At 40.3% G+C, this 16,005-nt stretch overlaps 2 protein-coding genes across 5 annotated transcripts in view; one reads left to right on the forward strand and one right to left on the reverse strand.

Annotated features, from left to right (window-relative positions):
* Nucleotides 1-13,544, forward strand: part of LOC127008582 (uncharacterized) — a 93,222-nt gene extending 79,678 nt beyond the window's left edge. For both annotated transcript variants that reach the window (XR_007761194.1, XM_050880794.1), the window contains exons 2-3: nt 2,397-2,520; nt 12,563-13,544. Coding sequence is in view for 1 of the 2 variants with exons in the window: in XM_050880794.1 (XP_050736751.1) it covers nt 2,397-2,500 (104 nt within the window). In the remaining variant the exon portion in view is untranslated. The remainder of the gene's footprint in view (nt 1-2,396; nt 2,521-12,562) is intronic.
* Nucleotides 268-16,005, reverse strand: part of LOC127008577 (neurofilament heavy polypeptide-like) — a 48,745-nt gene continuing 33,007 nt past the window's right edge. For all 3 annotated transcript variants that reach the window (XM_050880781.1, XM_050880778.1, XM_050880780.1), the window contains exons 6-9: nt 15,818-15,998; nt 15,196-15,405; nt 12,539-12,672; nt 268-10,074 (exon numbers count right to left, since the gene is read on the reverse strand). In XM_050880781.1, the coding sequence (XP_050736738.1) occupies nt 10,003-10,074; nt 12,539-12,672; nt 15,196-15,405; nt 15,818-15,998 (597 nt within the window). In that variant the 3' untranslated portion in view covers nt 268-10,002. The remainder of the gene's footprint in view (nt 10,075-12,538; nt 12,673-15,195; nt 15,406-15,817; nt 15,999-16,005) is intronic.

Below are 16,005 nucleotides of genomic sequence, written 5' to 3' on the forward strand. Positions count from 1 at the left end.
TCACCCCTACTGAAATTCTCATACAGATCCTTAATTACGACACATTTTTAACTGACTGCCTCACACTTTGATGCAAGGGATTAATCTGAAGTATACATTGCAACTGAATTTTCTTAATTTTGCATACCAGTGTCTGGGATAAGTTATCGTCAGGAGTCAGGGATAGTGTTACTAATAACTTCTTGGATAAGTTTTATTTCCTAAGCCTTTAATAACCCTTCAGTGGTAGGCTATAAGTATGATGATTTAGGTAACTGAAAGCATGAACCTTTTTTAACATTTATTTTTTCTCATAAAAAATACTGGACATCTTACATTCCAACTAAATTTTTGCCTACTCTAATTCAGGCTGCACAGTTTACATAAGAAACATAATAAAGAACAAGTGTGACTTACAACCACAACTTACTGGACTCCATTCAGCCCAGACTTTTTACACATCAAGCACTTGGAAATCACATCAGCTTGCATAGTCTCATCACTATACTGAAATTTGTAAAGACCCTTGGCAAACATGTTAATGAAAAAAAAAAGTACCTGCAGTGGGGTAAAAAATGATATACATATGAACGAATTTCCATAATTCAAGGTAGTGCTGCCAGGTAATTAATACAGAAGCCATGAATAAATAAATGTATACTATTTTTAATGTTTACTAAAGTGTACACAAAACAGAATAAGCCATACATAGGCACCATTGAACTTGTGAAAAGCAATTACACTTTCTCATGAGGATTAGTAAATTTTATTGACATTGTACGATACATATTGAAGGAAGAAGCGAGAGAGAGGAATGAGAGGTAGGCAGGCAATAGATACACTGGAAAGAATTTTGAAGGAAAGAAGTGTGAGCATGGAGTAAAGAATGGTATAAGAAATAGCATTATCATCCCAGCTCCGTCATGTGCATCAGAAACATGGGCATGGAATGTAGCTCAGCAATCACGAATATGTGCAGTGGAAATGAGCTAATATAAAGCTCATTGCATGTTGTGTATAAAGAAAGGGATTGAGGAAGTAATGAAGTGTTTTGGTATAGGTGTAAGAGTAATGGGAGTGGACAGTGAGGTGGTTGAATCATTTTTACAGTGAAGCATGGTAAGAATGTGAGGATAATTTTGTGAAGTTTATGAGAATAGGATTTGAAAGAAACAGTATCATGGGAAAACCACTGTTAAATGAATCAAGAGAGGGGATGAGTACTGGAGACTTGAATCATCAGGCAAGGGACTGAATGTGTGGAGGCAGAACACCAGAACAGGAAAAATTGGAGACTTCCCATATCTACCCCCATGGGAAAAGTTTCATTGGGACAGGGTGTGGTGATGTCTGATCTGAATTGCTGTCCATGGTATAGATAGAAGGATCAAGGCAACATAATCAAAATTATCTGGATGGTGTGGATTCCTCAAACACTTCATGCATCCTAAGACAGGCAATGTTTATGGTCAAATCTGTGTGTGCTCTGTACTGAAGCATGCTTTTCCTCCATGTACAGCTAAACTTAGATATAACGCAAATCAAAAGATTATCCATTTATCAACCCTGAATAAGAGACTCAATCAGTTACATCTTTTCTATTTAGTATGAGTAACATTTGCCACATATTAATAAGTCATTTTATGTAAAAGTAATGAAATTGCTAACTAATCCCATAGCTGTGTAATATGATTTTTACCATCCAATAGCAGGAACCGGTAACCCGAACACAGCACCTTCCAATGAAGCTGGCAGCAATCATTATAATATCCAGACGGAATGACTAATGTTAAAATCTTCTATTCATTGATCTCACGCTGAGAGCTCTCATATAATTTGCTGAAGATATTGGGAGCTGCTGGTTCAGCAGTAAGTAGCCACAATGCCTGCCACTCTCAGTAACTCAACTGCTATGTTAATTTTCTCACAGAAGTGTAATATGTATTAATGCCTACCCTTAGGCCACTACAACCACTGATGTAAATCCTAATGTAGTCTATTACATAATTTCTGTGTTAGTCATCGAGGAAGGTGCTGTATTTTGGCCAAAGGTTCCTTCCCAGCATGGGGGAGGGATACAACCTGTGATATTATAGCCCAAATTGTAGTCCTACAAAGTTTAATGTTACCGGGTTAGGGGGATTCTTCACTGAGGTAATCAGTGTAAGTGCTGTGGGTCAAGATTGAACCTGTAGTTATGGGAGTAGGGTACACACACACACATTGCTCCCTGAGAACCTGGATAAGAGAATCTGGCTGGTATCACCTGAGATTGTAAAAGTAATAATACACAATAGCTGCTAAACACAAGCACCAAATACCCACCTCGGAAAGATACACACGATTGCAAATCCTTCATCAGTAATTTTTATTACCTTACCATTATAATGTAATTCAATATTAACCTTTACCAACAGGTTTGGGTGACTGCACAGACACCCTTGGCAACAATACCGGGAAAGGTGGCACAAGACAAGAATTCTGTGATGCCGCTCTTCCTTTAAGAGGGAAACTTCAGTAGCAGGGAGGCCTATGTTACAGGTCAGTTTTAATATCAAAATACTTATATACAAGTTATGAAGATAAAATATTGTACTTCAAACAACCACAGCAGGATATAAGTAGGTTAAAGAATTTCTGTAATTTATACAAGCTGTTCCAGCTTTTCTGAATAATGAGTTCTATATAAATCAACGTACACCTAACGGAAGTGAACTTAGGTTCCCGGAGGTTGCATAACTGATTTTCATTTTAATCTGAATAATCCCATAAGGAATAATGGTAAAGGCTTGATTGTGTTTCATGAGCATTTTATAAACATATGATGACAAGATTCAAAAGTTAAACATTTCATGAATGAAGTAATCCATTTGCATTTTACAAAAATTCTGATTTGTGGCGAGATTTTACAAATCTAATTCTGAGGCAATTGAACAAAATTTTCAATAGGGAATAATGATAAAAATGATGGGGAAAGGAGGTGGAAGGAAGCACAGGTGTATTAAGGTCCCAACCAGCTCCACCCTAGGTTTCAGGGGAACTGGGGTGCCTCAGGTGTCTTTCCGCTATATACAAGTCACATGGGATGCCCCGCTTGCAGCTCATAGGCCAGCCAGGTCAGCACCCTTTGTATTCGAATACTGGGGTGAAGTATTCTTTGAATAATCTGACGAAGAATCATAAGTTTATTATCAGGAACAACCATTCATTTGACTGTAAAGTGTTACCTTCAGCTCTAACACAGAGAAATGTGGACACTCCTTAGTTACAATGGGTTTGGTTCCGACAGGCAGGTCATAAGTTGAAATTTTACATTAGAAAATTAAAGAAAATATTGACCAAATATCTTGCTGCTATGGACAGAGCAGTGTTCCTCCTACCCCACTGCTGTCCTCACCTCATCCCTGCATTCAGTTGATTCATTAGTCATGCAATGTTATACAATGGAGCTAACTGGTTTTGCTAAGATAGCTGCATTAGCCTAACTCCCCACTGCGTCGTCGTTGGGGGGCTCGTTAGGGTGGGAGGAGCAGTGTTTGTGAAGCCTTGAGTGAGACTAGTTGGGACCTTAATACACCCATGCTTCCTTCCATCTCCTTTCCCCAACATATAAAAAATGTCCCAGTAAAAATAATAATAATAATAATAGGTATAGTTGCATTTTATAAGCACACACACACAGAAAAAAAAAAGACTAAAAACTGAGGAAAAGCATCTTGCAGGTAAAGCAAATCAGAAAGCAACCAGCCTTGATTCTTCTCTGAATTTTATCAGCATCACCACATACAGTGTTCCTTTACCGTCCGCATATGTTTTATAGCATGCAAATTGTCACCCCAGATGTAATGTGCCAACACCAATGTTTTAGCTTCAAGGGGTTATTGTACTGTTCTTGTTTATGAGAACATGGATTCACACTGTACTTTGCTAGACACAGGTTTGTCATAGCGCATGCATTATTTACTCAAAGAATAGTACAAGGACAATAAACATCATGTTTGAATAAAGACTAAGACAAAATTATAAAGGTGATCCCCACTTTATGTACACAATTAAAGCTTGCGGTAAAGATTGAAGTTTACTTCCATTCACTCAACTTAGTAGTGCTAAAAATCGCTTCAATATTTTCATTCCATTTAAACTGAGCATGGTCTCAGGCACCTCCTTAGGTAAATGATCAAGTGCTGCCTTCCCATCTGCCTGAGAGTGGGTTCTGTCTCCAGTCAGAATTTATTTACCCCTTCCTGGACAAGATGAATTTATCACGTTTCATGACACTGAGATGTAGTGTTTAATGAAGGAAAGTGCCTCTCATCAGATTATCATTCAAAATAGTACAGTACCTCACTGCTGCATGCACATTCATTTTGTGAAATATGACATATTAAGGAGGCATGAGAGCAGTGAAAAGATATAATATAAGTTGACACCATGGCCTGTCCCCATTGAATCAAATTTCAAATCTGCGCAGGCTATTAACCGTCTCACCAACGCCAATGGCGTGTAAAATTTGAACCCAAATATTACTTTTAAATAGTTATATTCACTCCAATCGCATCATTTTTTGTTTGAGGGTAAGTTTCCTCACCCTCTCCGAAATGAACTAATTGGCAACACTCCGCGTGCACAGATTTGAGCGCGGTTGAGAAAACAAAGACAGTTTCTGGTCACTCTCAACAGTCAATCTGCACATCTCACTGCTGTGGGCTTGCGCACGCCCATGCTGCCTACAGCATAACAGTAATAATACTGTTATATAGTGCAGTACAGTGAATTGATTGGGTGTAATTTGTATTCTTTTCTCTTTACAGGCAGTAGCGTATTATATTTTGTGAATTACACAAGCAAATGAAAGACGGCTTTTTTTCAATGAATTATGTAAGCAAATGAAAGATGGACTCTTTCAATATTTTTACTTTTCCGTAAATATTTTATGGTGCTAATTGTCCGATTGGAGATTTGAAGGAACCATAAGAATCCTGATAAAATTCTGCTATTATAAATACATCTACATTGAAAAGCTGACACACAAAGTTTTTAGTTATGGAGGTGGGAACATGACCTAAGTAGAAAAATTACTATTATTATTTCTTTATTGATTCATGAAAAACTAAAACAAATAAGGAAGCCATTGATATATTATGGATAATGATAAATGCAGGTTTGAGGGAAGAAAGTAGCTGAGAAACAAAAATTTTCAGTGCACTAAAAAACTGCCTCGACTGGCAAGAGACCCGATGTTTGAAATGAGCGTGGAAAAGAAAACTCATTGAAACAGGTGCGCAAGAGGGTTAAGATGGGAAAATTCAGTCTGCAGGTTAAAAGAACCACCTGAGCTCATGACCCTGCAATGAACAAGATGAAGTCTTCTTCAGCTTGGCTCAATCACCAGATGCACAGACACATGCTAGTCTCCAGTCTCTACCACCCTGGTCACTGCTGAGATCTTGTGTTTGTAGAATGATAACCAAGCAAGTTGAAGGAAGGTCAGCATTTGACAACTCCATTTGCTAACAGCTGGCTTTAGAAAGCAAGGAGACCCTCACAACAAGACTACAACCTTCACAACAAGACTACAACTAAGTCTGCCACTGCTGATCACTCCCGCCAAAAAAGTGTTAGCCTGTATTAGAACAGCCGTCGATGTTACTTTTGATTTTATTGGCCACTTGAATGTTAAATTGTGCATATAAATTAAAGTTTGTGATATAACAAAATACAAATAATATTTCAGATTGAACAATGAAAAAGGGTCCTGAACCAAAACTCCATTTACCTCATATTATAATGCAGTCACAATGAAACTTTGCTAAGCAAATATTTTTCAGGAGTGTAACCATTTTGTAAAGTGGAGGTAGCCTGTATTAGCATTCTACTACTAAGGCATCCTGCAGTGTTACAGTACATACTTCTATTTACTTAAAATTGCATGATTTTTATGGTATTTTTGAGTCAATAGTGCATGCACCAGTTTCAATAGGGGAAGTCTATATCTTACAGTACTTTTATTACCTTAGCCTTAATATTCTGAAGTGTAAGGTTGAGTAGGGCTGCCTCACAGTTTGCTGCCAAATCTTCACCTTCTATTCCCAGAATTTACACTCACTTCACTGGTTCACTACAGCAACTACAAAACTAATTGTTATATCACTGCTAATCAGCAGCAAAGTATCATTAGCTGACACCACTAAGACATTACTGTGGCCACATCACTGTTAAATGAACACTCCAGGACATCCTTGTTGCCAAACAGATTGTGCTCTGAAGACCTACTAAGACAGTAAATGTTTAACGTACCTTGGAACATTCACAGGCTTCAACACAACAAGCATGATGGTGTCATCCCATATCGTAAGACATCCCATCCTTAATTTCGCATCACGGAACCCAATCTTTACTATCACAGAGTAATTAAGTGAAGCATCTAAGTGTAAAACAGTACCAAGGAGGACCTAAAAAGCGATGCAAAGCAGAACAGGTCACAAGAAGAAGGAGTGATTGTTGATATCCTAGTCATATACATACATACGTCATCATTTGCTTTCATAATAATATAAATAAACTTGGGTGGGACAGATCCTGACAAGCAGTCGACAAAAGACACAGTACCGCGTTGAAAGTCATGTATGTATTCAGGATGGGATGTCTCAAGATCTTGGGATGTTTCATGACACCACTACGGTGCTTGGGAACCATCATACAAAGGTGTCATCTGGCATCATACAAAAATAGTTATCTATATGTACAAATTTACAGCCAGAAACATAACATGGCAGTTTCTCTTGTTAAAATGATGCACCTAATTAATGTTAGAATGATAGCATGAAACACTTCAAAATCATTTGTTAAACCAAAAGCTGAGTGAACACCATGCAGCTATTTACAAAACATGAGGTACAGCCTGAATTAGTCAAATTAGAAGAAAACTTTAGGATATATGACTATCTTCTCATCAAATTCCTAGACAAAATTAAATATTATATTCTACTTGCTGAGTAAACTAAATTTTTTCAACAGCTAGTCATTCTCTTCATCATCAAACAACCAAAAAAGACAGAAGATCAAGGGGACATTCTCTTATGCAATGAGGAACACACACACACACACACACACACACACACACACACACACACACACACACAACCACATGAAAATTTACTTGGAGTACATTTTATGCCCAGCATGGCTGCACCACCAACTCCCATGTCCTTTTGTACACACTATCAGTAATGTTAATTGTCCAGGGAAAAATATGCATGCACATAGTGGTTTGAAATGTGCAAAACATATAACTGAAGCAAGACCCAACACCATAATACAAGTTTGGGGTGTCATTACTAGTTACCTGAATTTACAGAGGTTATTTCAATCAATCAATGGGGGCTCATCGCCTTGCCAAACCTGGGGTTCCTCCGGGCAAATCTCCATGCAGGCCCCCTTCCCATCCCAAGTACCTCCCGTCAGGATCTATCGACTTGCTCAAGCTGCGAATTCGGTGGGCGTCCTCTTGGCCTTCTCCACTCAGGGTTCTTACAGAAACAACCCAACGAGCAGGGTCAGCTTCTGTATAGCGTGCCACATGCCAGTATAGCCAGAGTTGGTGTTGACAGACTATGCAGATAATTTATGTTGAATCAGTCTCAACGAGTAATCGCTGCTTTGATGCAAAGTCATTCCAATTTGACATATAACATCTCTTCAGTTTCACACATCTTGGTAGGAGTGTACAGTGCAGCATGAGATATGAAGCCCAGTGTGTGCTTCAGCCTCACTTGCATTATAAATTCATCGAGCAGAGTAACCTCAACCACAAATGGCTGCAGTTGGCTAGAGATGCATATAGCTACCCCCTAAGATGGGCACCATTGCTCATGCCAGGCCAGTAGTAGGTGTGACCCCCACTACTGATCTCGCTACTCCCAGGCTTCCTCATCTCAGAGTCCCACTATATCCACCCTCAACCTTCTGAGTTCATTTGATACAAAGGGTAGTCGATGATCCTCCGAGAGGCTAAGGATGTTCCAGGGACCCACACGCAGAGCCCTCAAAAGGTTAATCCCAAGCCTGGTTCCTGGCGGGTGCTGGTTCTGCACTTCCCCAGCCATCCCCTAAACAAAACAAAGGGCTAGGGGGCCTTTCATTACAATTCAGCCAAAAACATCATAATAGTTATGGACAATATGATTATTGGCATCCTTTCTCCTTGATATAATGTAATGCAACCATGTTGGTTCCTTCCTGACTACCGTAGGAGTGGAAAGATGCAAATGGAAGAAAACAGAACCACAAAAAGCTGATTGAATTCTATAATGTCTGAAAACAGCAAAACTAAAATCTGAGCATTAAAATAAAATAAAAAAAACTTTTGTTATACTGTCTGCAACATGATTAAAATAAATTTTGATGTATAAAAGACACTGTCACAATATAGTGCCCTAACCATTGAGAGAAACTGATGACCTTTCTTTGAAAGGAATATAAAGAAACATCAATCCTTTATTGAACTTAAAATATCTGACACTTTCTTTCTACCTAATATTGTTCTAATAGTGAGAAATAGTTTGAAAGCCTATCACAAAGCAATCTACTACCAAACCATGGAGCATGTGTTTTATCCTCCCACAATGGAACAAGTTTATATAGTAAATAGGAGTCGTATTCACTCTATGGTCAACAGCAGAGGCATAGAATAGGAGAGTTTGGCCAACTTGATCACAGGAGCCATGTTGTAACCAAAAGAGCCACGAATAATTCAATGTGACGCTGATAAAATATTGTTCTTTCTCTTCTGTGCTCCAGGTACAGTCATACCTCAGTTTATGAGCTTAATTCATTTTGGAATTTTGCTCACAAACCAAAAAAACTCATAAACCAAAATGAACACACACTGTATTGCTGAAAATAAAGATTGCACACTACAGCACAAATGTAAATATGCACAGGTGCTACCTCTGAGAGTGTACAACATGGACTGACACCTCTTTCCAGTTGTTTTCCGCTTGCGGCGAATAAAGGGAACCCACACTCACATCTTTGACTCGTACAAACAGGATGCTCTTACACCAAGTCACCGTTCTTAAACCAAGGCATTTTTGGTGAATTTTTTGTGCTCATAAATCAAAACACTTATAAACTGAGCTAGTACTGAACTTAAAAGATCCTGACAATATTAGAGCACAAAAAAACTAATTATCAGCATCAGTTTGAATTTTGCAGAGGGCTTTAGGTAGCAACATGGCACCTGTGATCACGTTGGCCAAACTACTCTTTTCTATGGCTCTGGTCAACAGCAAAGTACCTGTATACCCTTGTAATAACTTCACAATCTTGAACTTTACTTTCTTGAACATGCAGTAATAGAAAACTTTCATTCACCATCGGACCAAACGCTACACTAAAATATTACTCTACTAAGAACCTTCATGACTTACTCCAAAGGTTCTCTAGCAGCAAAGCTTTGTCCTGTCCTCTTACTTCTTATGTTATGCACTACACCAAATTGTGAAACTTGGCTATCTTTCTACAGCTACCTCACAGGTTTTCCTCATAAAACTTAGAGGGGAAGGCAACAGCTAAACAAACTATCTATTGGCATAAAATTTAAATGCACAAAAGCAGCCTTAAAAATAAAAGCAATATACCATCACAGCCACAATTTATAATTAAAACTATCAAATTCTTAGAAAAGAATTCCGAGAAGAAAATTTGTTGCCTAGTAGCAATCCATACAAAATCTTAGTGTTAGCTTCTTTACACTATTTACAGATCTGATGAAGTTAAGTATTGTCTGTCTCATTGCAATTTTACATGTGGCAGAGAGGAAGTTGGCTGCAATGTACTTTAGATGATTTGCATATAAATTAATGATTCATGAAAATGATACCGTATGCCAAAGAAATCACATCAGAACATTATCAAGTGTTTTCATCCGAGAGCAGAACTTTCTGTACTTACAGTACTGTTGAGAAGTCTCTCTCATAGGTCACAAGGTTATGGGATTTTCAATATTTTTTTTTAAAGTTTTCAACTGCATGGTTGTGGAGAAATCCATTGAGCATGATCCAACTCAACCAACTTCTCATTTAGGAGTACAAACTGTAAAAAAACACATGCTATTAGCTATAGGTACGTGTATATATACACTCATAGACAAAGACAAACTAAACAGGACAGACTAACATAGAAGACTCCATCAATACTAAAACATGAGTGTTTGTCTTGTCTCTTATAATTACCTAACCTACAAGCCATTGTAATCCTAGGAACAGTAATAATTTGAGACATCCACAGCTGAAATCACCACAGCATGCTTTGATTTATGAACCACCCTCCTATCCCTGTACTTCCATCTCCCATTTCCTTTCTGGGCGATCTATTTCCACTGGGGTAGATGGTCCCTACCGTCCCTTCTACCCCTAAACCTATAAATGGTGGTAAAGGAGTAGCAAAAGACACCTCTCCAACCATATCGGAACATCCACTTTGAACTCCTGCCCTCTTTTAGTGGCAGTGCTTTTGTGGCCTCTTTTCTTAATGTGCTGTAAAAAGTCCTTGTCTTTTTTTACAACAAAGGAGGCAGCTCAAGGGCACACGAAAAAAGAAAACAATAATAAAAAAAAAGCCCGCTACTCGCTGCTCCTAAAAAAGAAACAAAAGAGGTGTCCAAAAGCAAGGTCAAATTCGGGAGGAGAGATGTCCTGATACCCTCCTCTTGAAAGAGTTCAAGTTGTAGGCAGGAGGAAATACAGATGAAGGAAGATTATTCCAGAGTTTACCAGCGTGAGGGATGAAAGAGTGAAGATGCTGGTTAACTCTTGCATAAGGGGTTTGGACAGTATAGGGATGAGGAAGAGTAGAAAGTCGTGTGCAGTGGGGCCGCAGGAGGGGGGGAGGCATGTAGTTAGTAAGTTCAGAAGAGCAGTCAGCGTGGAAATATCGATAGAAGATAGAAAGAGAGGCAACATCGCGGCGGAATTTAAGAGGTAGAAGACTATCAGTAGGAGGAGGAGAGCTGATGAGACGAAGAGCCTTAGCCTCCACTCTGTCCAGAAGAGCTGTGTGAGTGGAGCCCCCCCACACACACGAGATGCATACTCCATATGAGGGCGGACAAGGCCCCTGTATATGGACAGCAACTGTGCGGGGGAGAGGAACTGGCGGAGACGGTACAGACGCCCAGCCTCGAGGAAGCTGATTTAGTAAGAGATGAGATATAAAGTTTCCAGTTGAGATTTTGAGTTAAGGATAGACCGAGGATGTTTAGTGTTGAGGAAGGTGATAGCTGGGTGTTGTCAAAGAATAGGGGATAGTTGTTTGGAAGATTGTGTCGAGTGGATAGGTGGAGAAACTGTGTTTTTGAGGCGTTGAAGGACACCAGGTTCCTCTTGCCCCAATCGGAAATAATAGTAAGGTCTGAGGCTAAGCGTTCTGCCGCCTCCAGCCTTGAGTCGTTAAGAGAGTGGGAGATAGGACAGAACCCTGTGGGACACCACTGGTAATAGGTTTAGGGGAAGAACAGTGACTGTCTACCACAGCAGAAATAGAATGGTCAGAAAGGAAACTGGAGATAAAGGTACAGAGAGAAGGATAGAAATCATAGGAGGGTAGTTTGGAACGCAAAGATTTGTGCCAGACCCTATCAAAAGCTTTTGATATGTCCAGCGCAATAGCAAAGTTTTCACCGAAACGGCTAAGAGAGGATGACCAAGAGTCAGTTAAGAAGGCTAGGAGATCACCATTAGAACGCCCCTTGCGGAACCCATACTGGCGATCAGATAGGTCAGAAGTGGAAAGGTGCTTTTGGATCTTCCAGTTAAGGATTGATTTAAAAGCTTTAGATAGACAAGAAAGTAAAGCTAAAGGACGGTAGTTTGAGGGATTGGAACGGTCACCCTTCTTTGGCACAGGCTGTATGAAGGCATACTTCCAGCAGGAAGGAAAGGTAGATGTTGACAGGCAGAGGCGAAAGAGTTTGACCAGGCAGGGTGACAGCATGGAGGCACAGTTTTTAAGGACAATAGGAGGCACTCCATCAGGTCCATAAGCCTTCTGAGGATTGAGGCCAGAGAGGGCACAGAAAACATCATTTTGAAGAATCTTTATAACAGGCATAAAGGAGTCAGAGGGGGGATGAGTAGGAGGAATATGCCCAGAATCATCCAGAGTGGAGTTTTTAGAAAAAGTTTGAGAGAAGAGTTCAGCCTTAGAGATAGAAGAGACGGCAGTGTTGCCGTCAGGACTGAGGAGTGGAGGGAAAGATGAAGAAGTGAAGTTGGAGGAAATGTTTTTGGCTAGATGCCAGAAGTCATGGGAAGAGTTAGAGAAAGCATGGTTTTGGCATTTTCTATTAATGAAAGTTTTTGGTTAGTCGGAGAATAGATTTGGCACGATTCCGGGCAGAAATGTTAAGTTCATAATTAGCATTAGTTTGAAGACTCTGGTACCTATTGTGAGCTGGCTCTCTATCATTGACAGCACAAGAACAAGCATAAAATCAATACATAAACAAAAAAATAAATAAATAAACATCCTTGAGGCCTTGATCATGCACAACACTCACATGGTTCTGGTCTCGTCGGTACAGGTTGACAAGTGGAACGCAATCCTCCGTGTAGGACACCACTACTGCGGAGAGAATCGTGCCACGGACCAGCTCCTCCATCACGGAAGTTGCGGTGTCACTCCACGTGTCACCTGAACCAGAGCAGGAGAGGTTACCATAGCCCTTCATTTATTGTATTAACTTGACTGCGCTACTTACATTGTGTGTTTGATAATAGTGTTGTTTGATTATCATATGTAGATGTATGTATTTTGTGATCCAATTATTTTACTATACTGTGTGATACATACTATAGGTGCTATGAACTCATTATTTCAATTTGTTTGTTGGTTTCACTAATTATTTGTCAACTTAATTACACTCTAATCATTAGAAGTGTAGGGTAGGTGGTGGCTGAGTGGTAGCGTGCTGGGCCCACATTCACCCCGTGATGGACGACGCGTGTTCGAATCCCCACGCTACCACCTCGGATTTTTCAGTCACCGCCGAGTGGCTTAAAACTACCCACATGCTGTTCTGAAGACCACCCATCAACTTGGACTATAGAGGAAACCGTCCTAGTGAATCAAGAAGGAGTTCTGGGGGGCAGCATGAGCCAAGAGAAGATGGCGCCACTATAAACACTTGCCTGCGCCATGACAGGCTGGGGCCGAATACTATCCAGGCCCCTCAAGCAAGCCTACTGGCACTATAGGCATAGGCTCTTTGATGCCCGACTGTTCTCAAGTGTTTGCAGGATCTTTTCAAATGCCCACCCTGCCATATACTTAAACCTTTCATTGCAAAATGCTTGCAGCGGGCGTTAGGTGTATTTGCTGGTGGCACTAAACGCTCGCTGCGACCTCCAGCCGCACTCAAATCTGCTGTGATGAATAGTTTTTGAGATACAGTGGTCAAAAGAGCGAGCACTAGCGTCACTTGCTGGTGGTGCTAAAAGCTCGCTGCGAACGCCAGTCGCACTCACAGCAAAAAAAAAAAAAAAAAAAAAAAAAAAAAAAAAGAACGTGCCCGTTTGTTCACAGGAGAGGCTTACATAACTGAATCTTATAGATCTTGGCCTCCTCTTTCCAATGGTGTTTTTGTTTTGTAACTGTGATGAATAGTTTTTGAGATACAGCGGTTAAAAGAGATCCCCTTCCCCGATGGGGTGCCCGAGTGCGCCTGAGGGGATAGTCTCGTTGCGAGCCCTTAGCAATGAAAGGGTTAAATGTAAGGGTAAAAAGCCTTTGTAAAATGGCGGTGTTACAAATGCTGCTTGGGCGCCAAAAGAACAGTTGGTTTGAACAGACTATAGTACTTAACCCATCAAACAAACTTTTAATTCTTAAATGATGGCCATTGTCTATTTAATCAAACACACCTCGGTAAGACCATCGTTTATTTAATCAGGCTGTTGCATGCCACTATTTTGAATGTTTGGCTCAAATTTTGGAGGCTGCCCTAGAGTATCTTACCCTAATGGATGTGACAAAATCATTAGTCCTAACTGAGTTGCCATGGAAGCTCCACCAAGCAATTTTTGTGAAAATACAGGAAAACTGTGATGAGTTAGGAGGAAAGGACTGGACAGTATGTTGTCCAAATTATTTCAGAATAAAAACAATTTACATTGTTGACCTTCAGGCATTAAGTGGAAAGAGAAAGTATGAAGAAAATGGCAATTTGCCACCACCCTGCTGACCGCAGTGCGTTCGTCCACCCAGAGTAATATTTCGTGCCAGCAGCTCTACCATGTCTATGTTTCCAACCTCTAGCATAAATATTACACAATGAATCATAATATGGATTTTTGGATTTCACCTGCGTGTTAACATGCTTCATACGATATGAATACACAAACAAATAGCAGCTGTTTTTTTATTGTTTCAAGAAAATTCTATGAAAACAATTCCGTTGTTTAACCCCTAAAGGGCTGGAGGCGGCTATAGCCGCTTTTCCACGGAAGGGCCGGGGGCGGTTATAGCCGCTTTGCTTTTTTCGCGCTAAATTTATTTACTTTTCGGTAATTTTCGATGACCATTCGTTGGCAACACTGCCAGAGATATGTTTAGGCTACTGCTTCAGAATCTTGCCCGCTCTCACGATGGACAGGCGTACTGACACGGATTCTGACGCGTCCGATTTCCTGCCAGACCCTGCCGAGCCCAGCAGAGCAACACGAGAATGAGAAGAGTATGCTACAATGACTCCCAAACCACACATCACAAGACTGTGTTACATAGAGAAAGCTTAGAGTATTGACTCTATATAAGAATTAGAGCATGGGGGCATCCGTTTTCATTACGCACTAGTCAAGGCCACACAAGCGAAACGAACACAGAGCGGGCAAGAGCCTCGCTAACTCCAAAAGTCTCTCCTCTTCAACTCAATATTTCTCCAAAACCACAGCACATAGAAACGTTTTCATGCAATAATTAAAAAGAAGAAGAGTTGATGATGACTATGACGACAAAGTAATTTGTTATTGCATTGTAGTTCAGCAGAATCAAGTGTGTGAATATAGGCTATTTTCGGTGTTTGGTGCTGAGGTGCCGGTCCTGTGGATGTTGTAGATGACCACCCAGGCCGGCCCTTTAGGGATTAAGGGTTGAAAACAATATTACAAGTAACAGTAATAATAAAGTGCCAGTTCTTTAAGTACACATGCCACCCACCTTCAATGGGCTGCAAGCCATAGAGAAAGCACTGGGTGGCCTGGAATGGCAGCGTCATGTAGTCATAGCGTATCTGTCTGAGGGAGGAGGAGGGGAGGGAGATGGTGCCGCCCACGTCCAGTGGCAGTACGAGGGACACGCCGTTGAGGGAGCTGAGCACCTGACAGCGCATCCAGTGATCCTTGATGTGGGCCACACACACTGTGCCATCTGTTGGAGATGGATGCTGTTGAAATGGTGATGTAAAAGAACCCTCTTCCATACACACACACACACACACACACACACAAAAAAAAAAAAAAATAAATAAATAAATAAAATAAATAAATAAATAAATAAATAAATAAATAAAAAAATTAAATAAATAAAAAAAAAAAATAAATAAATAAATAAATAAATAAAATAATGAAAAAAAAGCACAAGCAAGTAAGGTTTACCTAGATGGGCAAATAAAACATCCTGAAGTGAAATATACATTACATAAAACAATAAAACAAAATATTCTTATTTCAAGAGTTGCCAACCCTTATAATATGAGGAATGCAACACTATTAAAGACAGGGCCCAGTCATATTGATCACATACATCAATGTTAACCCCCACACACTGCCCAATCACTTACCACTGATGGGGTTAGGGAGGGGTGGTGTATTGGAGCCATCCCCATAGTTGAGGTTCATGCAAGTGTGGAGGCGGTGGAGGGCAGAGTAGGAGGGATGCAAGGGCTGCTGTACCCACAACTCGCCACCACTTACCACTGTACTCACTCGCACCTCCACCACCACCCCGGCTGTGAGTTCAATCTGTGGA

The sequence above is a fragment of the Eriocheir sinensis genome, chromosome 38 (assembly GCF_024679095.1).
Source record: "Eriocheir sinensis breed Jianghai 21 chromosome 38, ASM2467909v1, whole genome shotgun sequence".
Classification (NCBI taxonomy): domain Eukaryota; kingdom Metazoa; phylum Arthropoda; class Malacostraca; order Decapoda; family Varunidae; genus Eriocheir; species Eriocheir sinensis.